General features: G+C 40.8%; 1 protein-coding gene across 3 annotated transcripts in view; it reads left to right on the top strand.

Moving 5' to 3' along the window:
• Positions 1 to 13,289, top strand: part of VCAN (versican) — a 114,710-nt gene that overhangs the window by 65,020 nt on the left and 36,401 nt on the right. For all 3 annotated transcript variants that reach the window (XM_082620306.1, XM_082620308.1, XM_082620307.1), the window contains one exon: positions 7,164 to 12,398. In XM_082620306.1, coding sequence (XP_082476432.1) covers positions 7,164 to 12,398 — 5,235 coding nt within the window. The remainder of the gene's footprint in view (positions 1 to 7,163; positions 12,399 to 13,289) is intronic.

Below are 13,289 nucleotides of genomic sequence, written 5' to 3'. Positions count from 1 at the left end.
TAGCTCTTTATCTTATTGTTCAAAAATGCTTGAAGGGCCCAAAATTACTTGATTAAGCTCTCCAGGAAAGCCCTTACTCTTTAAAAACTGGAAGTTAGGAAGTCCCTTGGGCCTCTTCTATAAGCAAGAAAAGCCCACACTCAGTGATAACTCCTTAAGGGCACTTAGACCAGATGACTATATCTAAACACATTCTTTCCACTTGAAAGAACAGCATTATTAGAGAATTATCTGAATTTGGGAAAAGAGTTGATTCCCACTTATCATCCCCATATCATGTCTGCCTCAAAAGTGAGGCCATCAGAAACACTTATATTGTTTATTACCCTTTTCTGGGTGTAAAATTCATGAATTGAAAAATATGGAGCTCCTCTCTCAGCAAGAGGGAGCTGTCAGTGTAAGACAGCATGCTTGGGTGGTGCACCAAATGAACCTCAGCTAGCAGAGCTACTAGGGAGATGCAGGTCACAGAATCCAATCTTTCTTTCTTTCTTTCTTTTTTTTTTTTTTTTGTGGTACGCGGGCCTCTCACTGCCGTGGCCCCTGCCGCTGCGGAGCACAGGCTCCGGATGCGCAGGCCCAGCGGCCATGGCCCACGGGCCCAGCTGCTCCGCGGCATGCGGGATCCTCCCAGACGGGGGCACGAACCCGCGCCCCCCGCATCGGCAGGTGGACTCCCCACCACTGCGCCACCAGGGAAGCCCGACAGAATCCAATCTTGATCTCCCAGCCTCTAGCGTAATCTCTCACCTCTGGAGGAATTGGGTATTGATATAAATATCACGTGATTTTCAATTATTAATGTAATTAAGTACGCAAAAACAACTGACAAGATTTGGGGAGGATGTTTGTATCTTTTTGCGGTACGCGGGCCTCTCACTGTTGTGGCCTCTCCCGTTGCGGAGCACAGGCTCCGGACGCGCAGGCCCAGCGGCCATGGCTCACCGGCCCAGCCGCTCCGCGGCATGCGGGATCCTCCCGGACCGGGGCACGACCCCGTGTCCCCTGCATCGGCAGGCAGACTCTCAACCACTGCGCCACCAGGGAAGCCCCGGGATGTTTGTATCTTGATCACTAATGTCAATTCTTTTTTCAACATCCTGAGTTGGCACCATTTTTAGTGCCTCAAATTTTGAAAATGATGGGGAATTTAGGATGTCTGAGACAATCTAGTTGAAATGCACATTAGGTGGTTTGCTTTATAAGGTGCCAGTTAGCATTTTATTTTAATTAAGAACATATCAAAAGGTGAATGAAATTGAAACATTTGTTTATGTCTGGTTCTTAGATTCATAGGTATATGTCAGAAAGCTTAAACATCTTAGAGAACTTCCAGTTTTCTCTATTTTAGTTCTATAAGTGTTTCTTAAGTACTTCAGTATGGCTGTCTATTGTATTTTTTAAATAAAGAACCAAAATCTTTTTTGATGCACATTAAGATGAAATCTATTTTAATAAAGAAATGTGATCCTAATATCTCTTTGCTGAGTAGATTTGTATATAATTACATTTAATTAAAAGCTCTTAAATTGTAAAATTCCCTATAGAGAACATGAACTTTAGCCAGCTGCCTCTGCATCTTAGCAACTATGTTTTGTGTCTGCTAACAGTAAGACTGGAAGACTTGTGCTATGTCTACAAAACTCTGCCATGAAGTACTTAAAAATACTTGGTGAATAATTTGAGGTCAGCTAGCAGTAAGGCTTTGTGTGAAATGCCATTAAAAGAAATCTATTAACCGTGGTACTAGTATATTCAAGTCAAGCTGTTAAAATACATTCATGTAAACATAGAAAAGATTATACATACACCTTGTGGAGTTTTGTGGTTTGACTCTTGCAATCCAAATAAAAGTTATATCACCCTTAGAATAAAATTCTAAAATAGAGCCGTCTTTTATAAGGACTTGTTCATCTAAGAGCTGGGAATATTAATTACTCCCTGAGGTTGCACTGTTGGTACAAAGTAGAGCAGATCACAACTTTGTAATGAAATACCTGCTTTCACGATAGCACAGGTGTCCCCCTGCCACACCCTACAAAGAAACTTTTCTGGTTTATAATAATTATAGCTCTTGCAACTCTCTCATAGCATGCGTGGTGGGTGATGGCGGTGACAAGAAAGGGAGATGAAGAAGTAATTTCAGAAACTAAATAAACAAAGAGGAGCAAATAGGAATATGGGTGAGATGTAGGTGGCAGTGGTAGGAAAGAATTCACCTATCTATACTAGGTAGGTTTCATGAAATTTTAAAAATATGGAAACAAACTAGCCACGCTGAGAATGAAATGTAGATTTATCTGTAGAGAATCTGTTGGCAGAAAAAAATATCTTCAAAGCCCTGGGCAATGAATATTTTCGTCACCCTCAAACCAATACTAAGAAAACGGAAGATACCATTTGGAACACAACTTATTTTAATAATAAATACTAGTAACTTAATTGTGAGAAGATTCCTCGGGAATCTTCCTTCAGAAAAAAGAAACTAATTCCAACTCACATTTCATATCTTCGTTTTATTTAAGAATTCTCATTTAGTGAAATATTTTTACAGTACATATCCAGTGAGCACTTTTAAAATCACTGTTTATTACGATGTGCTGATAGTTCTTTGGTCAGTGCCAGCTTTAAGGTACCATGAGAAGCATAAGATGAAACAGCTTAAAGTATTTCTGTGTTTTCTACCATTCTGAGGCAAGTCAGATCAGATGCTTGTAAGGCAAGTGGAAAAAGGAATCCTAATTTAAATTTAATGATTGGTACATTCGCAATATGTACACTGAAAAAGTGTCCTTTTTTTAAAAAAAAAATAGGGGGCCTCCCTGGTGGCGCAGTGGTTGAGAGTCCGCCTGCCGATGCAGGGGATACGGGTTCGTGCCCCGGTCTGGGAGGATCCCATATGCCGCGGAGCGGCTGGGCCCGTGAGCCATGGCCGCTGAGCCTGTGCGTCCGGAGCCTGTGCTCCGCAAGGGGAGAGGCCACAACAGTGAGAGGCCCGCGTACAGCAAAAAAAAAAAATAGGGAGAAAAGAGTTATAGTAAGGTCATTTCTCTAACCTATTGGCAAGAACATTTGTTTCAGAGAGAAAAGAGAGAGATTTAGAAGATACCCTTGGAGGTCTTAGGTCTCTGTAAAATTGGTAAACATGTGTCTGCCATATAGTCTCATAGATAATAGGTACTCAGTAAATTTTGTGCAATCAGTTGGTCCTGGGGAGATAACATGTTTAGGTGCCATGCATGTTTGTGGTGGTATGCTTAATTTTGCATGCAAAAACCAGTATGATGCCGAGCTGTGTTGTGAAGTATATGCAAAGACCACTCTCTGCTGTGTTTGTATGGCTGTGATTGAAATATTGTGATATTTATTTAGGTTAGAAAATATATTCCATCTAACATTTGAGTCTTTTGGTGAAATTTTCTAATACAATGGTCTAAAATACTAAGAAGTCCTCATAGATTTATGAGCAGTAAGAAATGTCAGAGTTCCTTACCCAAGTGGAAAATGGACTAAAAGAATATTATCCTTTGTTCATTGAACTAAAACTAGAGAATATAAAGTGAATGTCAGGGACATTAATTAATTGAATTAAGTAGACAATAAGAGTTGATAGTCAATGAAATTACTATATAAATTGTTGATTTACAATGACTTCTTTGTTTTCTTTGCTAGAAAAACATTTTATTTTAAATTATTCATTCCTTTGTAAAACATGTAAGTGAGCATCAGGGTGTCAGTTCCTTTGACATGCTGACATTTGACACACTGACATGCCTCTGTGTCTTTTCTCTTTCTGCTTTATTCCACCCCACTTATTTTTAGAGCTACCCAACATGATACTTAATGAAACCTCTATCTATAATTATTCACTAAAAAGATCGTGGGATATGTTTATATCAGTTTTGTTTTCTAAAAAAGTAAGGAATTTATTTAGAAATCCATACAAATCTATAATAACATTGAGTATTTTTACCCTATTGCTAGCCTAGGAGTTTATAAATAAAGAATACCAAGCAGTTATTTCCTTATCCATCCTTGTGTTTGGCTGGAGAAGCTTGGCTGAATGGTTAGTTTAATCTCCACTATTTGCAAAAAGGTACAAAATGTGGTGGGGATTTTTTATGTTTTTGACACAGACCCGTGCTTCTTATTGAAATTCTTTCTGTATTTAAATATAAGATGCTGTGGGAATTTAGCAACTGTATGTGTGATAATTCTTAATAGTGAATTCTCATTTACACCTAGTGAAAGCTAATGAAAAGTGTTGTAGGTAAAATGACACTATAAGCAATTTAAGATAAGCGTATTTTTGAAGTTCCTGTTAAATCCTACAGAGTTGAACAGAATAGTTTAACTGAGTGTGGCTTAATTCTACTATGTTCAAATAGTATTAACAATGAGAGACTACTCGATTTGGTGATTAGATAAGATTGTCAATGTGATATTTCAAGAGATTCATTTGTACAGAAAGCATTTAAAGATGTATTCTCATATACCTATATATGCACATGCATATATAGTCTCTCACATTCTTTTTTCTTAGTGAAAGGTAGCCTTCAACACAAGCCATATTAAAAGGTGTTTATCATCTGAAGATGTTTTCTTTTAAAATATATACACCATGAGGCAATATAAGATTACAGTAACAACTTCAGTGATCTAATATTGAACGAACTTATTCTTTTTGGGAAAAGAAAGGTAAGGCATTTAGCCATTTCCTTAAGTTTGGCAGTTAGGAGTAGTTGTAACATCTGTGGCAGAAATCATCTGTATTCATTTTATATTTTTATAATATACTGGAGTTATGTATTGACCTCATTTCTCTTTATGGTAGAAATATTTTTCATTCATTTGAATACATATACTCCTTTGTTTACATAGTTGAAAGGCTGAATGTATGGGGTGGAGATATAAGGAATGATTTGTAGTGTGTGAAAGTTAAATAGGATGGATATATATATATATATATATATATATATATATATATATATATATATTTAGGGAAGAGTATCCCACTCCAACACAAATAGTGTTTTATGGAGACAATACAGTGAAAATGGGATACAGAAAAAAAAAGAGTTTTCGTTTTTGTTTTTTTAGAGTGAAAGGGATAAATGTAAATATGGTATATCTTCCAGTTACATAAAAGTCTTGTGGTCTTTGGGGTTTTTTTTAGCAAACCATAGTTAAAAACAAAAGGAGCTCCGTAAAGTTTCTGTTTGTTTGTTTTTTTTTAAGTTACCTTTTTTTTTTTTGGCTGTGTTGCATCTTCGTTGCCGTGCGCGGGCTTTCTCTAGTTGTGGTGAGCGGGGGCTACTCTTCCTTGCGGTGCGCGGGCTTCTTATTGCAGTGGCTTCTCTTGTTGTGGAGCATGGGTTCAAGGCACGTGGGCTCAGTAGTTGTGGCACACGGGCTCTAGATCTCAGGATCACTAGCTGTGGTGCCCGGGCTTAGTTGCTCCGCGGCATGTGGGATCTTCCCGGACCAGGGATTGAACCTGTGTCCCCTGCATTGGCAGGCGGATTCTTAACCACTGCACTACCAGGGAAGCCCCGTAAAGTTTTTATTGACAGTTCATATACTTCTTATATATTTATGTTGACATAAAGAATATAAACAATATTGCTACCTTTTCAATAGAGTATTTTTCTTTTTTGACATCGGTAAATGCTAGATACTGATCCTTTCATGCGTGGAAGGGTGCGGCTTATTTATTTATTTATTTATTTGTCTGCGCCCAGCCTTTGTTGTGGCGGCATGCCCCACCTTTCGTTGTGGCATATGGGCTCTAGTTCCCTGACCAGGGATGGAACCCAGGCCCCTGCCTTGGGAGCGCCGTGTCTTGACTGCTATCCCACCAGGGGCATCCCGGGAGCAGATTCTTACAACAGGAGCCATCTCTCTACCAATGGGGGGCAGGGGTGATTCCATCGTAATTATTCCCCCTCTAAGTTCTCAGGTTCAGCCTAAGTGTGTGTGTGGCATGGATTAGGGCTAGGCTGAAAGTGAACTCTGCGACAGTGTTCCTGGGGCCAAAGGAGGAGACACGGGGCCATCCCCCGTGCTTCTCTTTGTCTTCTTCCTGGGTTAGCACACCCACAGGTACCTTTTTGCACTGCCGTGACACTGAGACTAGGACAGCTGCAGTGACAGGACCCTCTCCTAGGATGACTGAATTCCTCTCTGATGAAAGTGAGGGTGCAGAATGGCCTCCCTCCTGGTGTTTGCACAAGGAGCTTTGCTGGTGGATATCTGGAGACAGAAAAGACAATTGGGCTTAGTGGTTGGTACCCTGTGGCAATCTACAATCTAGGAAATGTTCTGAGGATAAGTGTTATTTAAAGTATGCTAGTTCTAATGTTTAGCTGTGACTCCTGAACTTCCTTTGGAGAAAAGGTTAATAAAAAGAATGATAACTGACCAAATCCAGGTCACCTCTCATGAAGGATAAAGGTGTAAATGTGTGGAGGGCTCTTCTTTCCTGGTGCTTTCAGTGAGCCATCCCTGCATGGAGACCACCCTCTCCCTCCAGGACTTCCTGCCTTTGTGTATGGGATGTGCCTGCAGCCTATGCAGCTAAGTCTTGTCTCACTGTTGCACTGGGGTGGGGTTGTCATCACACTGTGAAAGGGCTATAAAGAAATCTCTCTTTTGCTTTTCTAAAAACAGTCTTCTCTAGGACAAATTATGACAAGAGTCCAGAAGGAATCGCTTCTCATTTCCTTATTGAATAGAGGGCGTCTAAGCGTCCTCCTACATTAAGGACAGCAATCAGTTACTTTTTCTGTATGAGCTGGTGAAGTGGTCTTAACTTTTAACTTTTTTTCAGGTCACACAAAGATGAATTCCTATATTTCATGATTACAATGTGTGTATGTGATTCCTTGTTCCATTTTAAGGACATTGCTGTGTTAAACATGTTGAAGAGTTTTCATAACCCATTGCTACAATCAAATTAGATTTATTTTTCCCATTGCTAATATCAAACAGCAAATTCGAAGACTGAGAACCATGTATAGAAGGGTGATTGCTCTTAATGTGAAAAGATTTGAATCCTTCTTTTTGTGTGAGAGTGTGATCAGCCAGCCTTGCTATCAATTTCTTCTGTCGTACACTGCCAAATCTTCTATTTAAGTATTGTGAAAACTCTTTGTTTTTTTCAGGTCGAATGAGTGATTTGAGGGTAATTGGTCATCCAATAGATTCAGAATCTAAAGAAGATGAGCCTTGTAGTGAAGAAACAGATCCAGAGCATGATCTAATTGCTGAAATTTTACCTGAGCTAATTGAAATTGATCTATACCACAGTGAAGAGGATGAAGGGGAAGACGAGGAGTGTGCCAATGCTACTGACGTCACGACCACCCCATCTGTGCAGTACATAAATGGAAAGCATCTAGTTACCACTGTGCCCAAGGACCCAGAAGCGGCAGAAGCTAGGCGTGGCCAGTTCGAAAGTGTTGCACCTTCTCAAAATTTTTCAGACAGCAGTGAAAGTGATAGTCATCAGTTTGTAATCACCAAAACTGGAATGCCTACTGCCATGCAACCTAATGAGTCTAAAGAAACAACCGAATCCCTTGAAATTACATGGAGACCTGAGATTTACCCTGAAACACCAGAGCATTTTTCAAGTGGCGAGCTTGATATTTTCCCCACAGCCCCAGGCCATGAGGGAGAAGCCACAGAGGGGCCAGAATCAATCACAGAGAAAAGTCCTGACCTTGATAATCTGGTACATGAACATACTGAATCGGTACCTCTGTTTCCTGAAGAGTCTTCAGGAGATGCTGCCATTGACCAAGAATCTCAAAAAATGGTCTTTTCAAGGGCTACAGAAGGAACATTTGGTGAAGAGGCAGAAAAAAGTACTTCTACCACATATACTCCAAGTATAGTTGCAAGTTCTGTATCAGCGCATGTTTCAGAGGATGTATCATTTACCTTAACAGGGACTCCGCGGCCTGATGAGCCATTGTCCACAGTAGAAAGCTGGGTGGAAATAACCCCTAGACAAATTGTAGAGTTCTCAGGAAGTCCTTCAATTCTGATTCCAGAAGGCTCTGGGGAAGCAGAAGAAGATAAAGATAAAATGTTTGCCATGGTAACTGATTTATCACAGAAAAATACTACAGATTCTCTCATTATTTTAGACACTAGCAAGATAATGATCACAGAGAACCTTTTGGATGTTCCTGCAACCACCATATATTCGGTTTCTGAACAATCTTCTGCAGTAGTGCCTACCAAATTTGCAAGGGAGACAGACACTTCTGAGTGGGCTTTCAATACATCTCTTGAGGGAAAGACAAGGAAAGATGAGAAGAAGGGAACTACAGGTATGGCTTCTACAGCTGAGGTACATGAGCCCACACAGAGATCAGATCAATTAACTTTACCCTCTGAATTAGAAAGCTCAAATGAAACTACATCTAGTGATTCAGTATCTGCTACCAGAAAGAGTTTTATGTCCTGGATGACACCCACACAGTCTGAAACAGAAACAGCAAATTCTACTCTTGTCTTTACAGAAACAAATGTTTTAGACCATCTGGGGGCACAGACTGCTGAGCCCAGCCTTAGCAGTCAACCTGGGGTTCGGGAAGTGCCACCCACTGTCCCAGGTAGCCCCGTCTCTGTCTTTATGGAGCAGGGCTCTGGAGAAGCTGCTGCCGACCCAGAAACCACCACTGTTTCTTCATTTTCATTAAATTTAGAGCCTGAAATTCAAGCCAGAAGAGAAGCAGCTGGCACTTTGTCTCCACATGTGGAAATTGTATTCCCTTTTGAGCCAACTGGACTAGTTTTGAGTACTGTAATGGACAGAGAGGTTGCTGAAATTAAAAGCCAAACATCCAAGGAAAACATGATTTCAGAGATCTCAGGAGAGCCAACTCATGGGGCAGAAATAAAAGGCTTTTCTACAGATTTTCCTTTGGAGGAAGATTTCAGTGGTGACTTCAGAGAATACTCAACAGTATCTCATCCCATAACAAAAGAAGAAACATTAATGACGGAAGGCTCTGGGGATGCAACATTTAAGGATACCCAGATGTCACCATCTGTAATACCTACCTCAGACCACAGTAATCACACAGCTGACTCAGAAGAGCCTAGTAGCACCTTGGTCAGCACTTCAGCCTTCCCTTGGGAAGAGTTCACAGCCTCAGCTGAGGGCTCAGGTGAGCAATTGGTCTCAGTAAGCAGCTCTGTTGACCAAGTGTTTCCCAGGGCTGTGGGAAAAGTCTTTGGGACAGATTCCCCATTTATTGACCAAAGATTGGGTGAAGAAGGTGCTATCAATGAAACTGATAAAAGATCCACCATCTTGCCAACAGCAGAAGCTGAAAGTACTAAAGCTTCAAAGGAAAAGGAGGAAGTGAAGGTCAATGGCACAGTTTCAATGGACTTTCCTCCAACTATGGAGCTGGACAAATTATGGCCCAGGAAAGAAGTCAACCCTGTAAGGCAAGGAATTGAAAGTGAAATAGTGTCAGAGGAAAAGATTCAAGAACAAAAATCTTCTGAACCCCCTCAAAGTTCTGTTGCACCAGAACAAACAACTTTTGATTCACAAACACTTCCTGAAACTGGACTCCAAACCACAGATTATTCTACACTAACAACAAAGAAAACTTACAGTAACAATAAGAAAATGGAGGGGGAAGGCATTTCCTCAGTTGACGTGTCTACTCCAAACCTAGATTCAGAGGGCTTACAGTCATATACTACTCTCCCTGAAGTTACTGAAAAATCCCATATTTTCTTAGCTCCTGCCTCAGTGACTGAATCAATACCAGCTGAAAGTGTAATTACAGGTTCAACAATCAAAGAGGAAGAAAGTATAAAACACTTTCCCAAAGTTATGAGACCAATAATTGAAGAGTCAGATACGGATCTTTTATTCTCTGGACTGGGATCAGGAGAAGAAGTTCTGCCTACTACAGTATCAGTGAATTTTACTGAAATAGAACAGGTCATTAGCACATTATATCCCCAGACTTCTCAAGTGCAAAGTTTAGAAACCAGTATCTTAAATGACACAGCTGGAGACTATGAGGGAATGGGAAATGTGGCAAATGAAACCAGACCACTCATTTCCAAAACAGACAGCATTTTGGAAGCCAGTGAGACAGCATCCAGCACAACCTTACCAGAAATTTTAAGTGACACCACAACAGAAGGACCCTTCACAGCAACTCTCACTTTCTCTACAGACATGGAACATCCTCAAAATCAGACACACAGTTGGGCAGAAGAAATCCAGACTAGGAGACCACAGCCTACGACTGATCAAGTCTCTAACGAGAATACTTCAACAGCAGAAACTAAAGAAACAGCAACCTCTTCCACTGATTTTCTGGCTAGAACTTATGGTCCTGAAATGGCCAAAGGATTTGTTACATCAACACCAAAACCATCTGACTGGTTTGATGAACATTCTGGAGAAGGATCTGGGGAATTGGATGTGGTTGATTTAGTCCACACTTCTGGAACTCCTCAGGCAACTAGGCAAGGCAGCACCACATTTGTTTCTGATAGATCCCTGGAAAAACATCCTGAGGTTCCAAGTGCTGAAGCTGTTACTGTTGATGGATTCCCAACAGTTTCAATGGTGCTACCTCTTCATTCAGAGCAGAATGAAAGCTCCCCTGGTCCAACTAGCACACTGTCAAGTACAATGTCATATGAAACGTCCACAGAAGGTGCTGCAGACAGTTTCCAAGACCATTTTGGGGGATTCGAGGATTCCACCTTAAAACCTGACAGAAGAAAAGCCACTGAAAATATTATTATAGATCTGGACAAAGAGGACAAAGACTTAATATTGACAATTACAGAGAGTACCATCCTTGAAATTCTACCTGAGCTAACATCAGATAAAAATACTATCATAGATATTGATCACACTAAACCTATATATGAAGACATCCTTGGAATGCAAACGGACTTAGATACAGATGTACCCTCAGGACCACCTGGCAGTAATGAAGACAGCACTCAAGTTCTAGAGAAGTATGAGGCAGCTGCTAACCTCTCTTCAACTGAGGAAAACTTTGAGGCCTCTGGTGATACTCTTCTGGCTAATTACACTCAGGCAACACATAATGAATCGATGCCTCCTGAAAACAGAAGTCAGTTAGATCACATGGGCTTTATCTTCACACCTGGAATATCCATCCCTAGCCCAGAAACAGAATTAGATGTTTTGCTTCCCACAGCAACATCACTGCCCATTCCTAGTAAGTCTGCCACAGTTAATCCAGAGATTGAAGAACCAAAAATTGAAGCAAAAACCCTGGATGATATCTTTGAATCAAGCACTTTGTCTGACGGTCAAGCTATTGCGGACCAAAGTGAAATAATATCAACATTGAGCCATCTGGAAAGGACACAGAATGAGGATGAAGAAAAGAAACACGTGGGTCCCTCTCTTCAACCAGAATTCTCTTCCGGGTCTGAGGAGGCACTGATAGATCCTACACCCTATGTAAGTATTGGTACTGCCTACCTTACGGCTCAGAGTTTAACAGAGGAACCTGGTGTGATGGAAGGATCCAATCCCCCAGCATCCACGGATACGTCAGCAGTTTTAGCTGTTGCAGAGCTGTTCTCTCGGACACCATCATCTCCTCCACTCAGTGTCCACTTAGGCAGAGGAGCCTCTGAGTACTCAGAGGACCCCCAGCCAAGAGCTCTGCCAAGTACAGATGCCAGCACATCCCCAATACCCCCAGGAAAACTTGCAAATATTGAAGTGACTTTCAAACCCTCAAGTGAAGAGGACTTTCACATAACTGAGCCTCCATCCATATCTCCTGACACAGAGCCTTCAGAAGATGAAAGTAAACCTAAATTATTAGAACAAATGGAGGCTTCTGCCACAGAATTAATTGCTCAAGAAGAAACTGAAATTTTCCAAGACTCTCAAAACAAAACCAGTGTTCAACTTTCTGGAGACCCAGTCAAGGTATTTCCCAGTATTGAAACACCTGAGGCTGGGACTGTTGTCACAGCTGCAAGTGAAATGATGTTAGAAGGTGCTACACTGTGGCCACATTCTACTTCTGCTTCTGTGATTTATGGGGTCGAGGCAGGTGTGGTGCCTCAGGCCAGCCCACAGACTTCTGAGAGGCCCACCGTCCCTTCTCCTCTGGAAATAAACCCTGAAACACAAGCAGCTTTGATCAGAGGGGAGGATTCCACAGTAGCAGCACCAGAACAGCAAGTATCGGCGAGGATTCTTGATTCTAATAATCAGGCAACACTAAGCACCGCAGAGTTAAATACTGAGCTTGCAACACCATCATTTTCCCTTCTGGAAACTTCTAATGAAACCAGTTTCCTGATTGGCATTAATGAAGAGTCAGTGGAAGGCACAGCAATCTATTTACCAGGTAAGGGCACAACATTGATAAATCTGTTTCCAAGCTTGGAAACAGTCCCTTGGTCCTAACATAGATGTGTATATAATTTTTGCTGTGATGTTAAAATCAGTGAAGGTTTTTGTATTGTTCATGTAACAGCATGACAGGCCGTAGTATTGATTCCATAATGAGATGCAAAGAAAGTAAGTATAGACTGTTTGGGGGCTTTAAAGATATGCTTTGTATTTTTCTGGGTGTAAGAAACAACATACAATTGCAACATGGAAAAATTGAAATTGTTAATGGTATAAAAATTCAATTTGGTTTTACCCACAACTAAAGTATTGCTTTGTCTTATATCCCATAGTTATACATCTTAGTTTTAAAAACAGGAAAAACATCTTATTTTTAAAAAATCTCTCATGAATGGGTGCAATTATGGCAATATCAAAATCTGTCGGGTCTTTGAAAATGAGATTAGTAAATAACTTTAATAAACACTTCACATAGTTTATGCAATATTGGTTATCAGCTCATACTTTTGTGTAATTCCCGTGCTCCAGATTGTCTACATAATGCTTCTAACACAGTGCCTAGCCATAGGGAGTATTCATCCAGTATATATTCAAGCTCTGCCTGTTGAGAGAAGATTTCTGTTTTTTTACTGAATGAACAGGAAGCACGAATTTGATGCTGGTTCATGTAGACTATGTCATTTAAGCTTCAAAAAAAGGCTACAACGCACACGTTATTATCCGCATTTAAAAGGGTAGGACGTGGAGGTTCAGAGAAGTTCTGTAATTTGCCCAGGGTTGTAGCCACACACATCATGGCGAAAGTGGGATTTGAACCCAAATCAGCCCCACTCCAAAGTAGGTGTTTTTTTCTACTGGTCTTTGGTGGTTTCCTATTAATATAGTA

This window comes from Mesoplodon mirus (assembly GCF_964341445.2).
Source record: "Mesoplodon mirus genome assembly, chromosome: 5".
Classification (NCBI taxonomy): domain Eukaryota; kingdom Metazoa; phylum Chordata; class Mammalia; order Artiodactyla; family Ziphiidae; genus Mesoplodon; species Mesoplodon mirus.
Note: the sequence above shows the minus strand (reverse complement) of the source record. Positions and strands in the feature narration are given on the sequence as shown.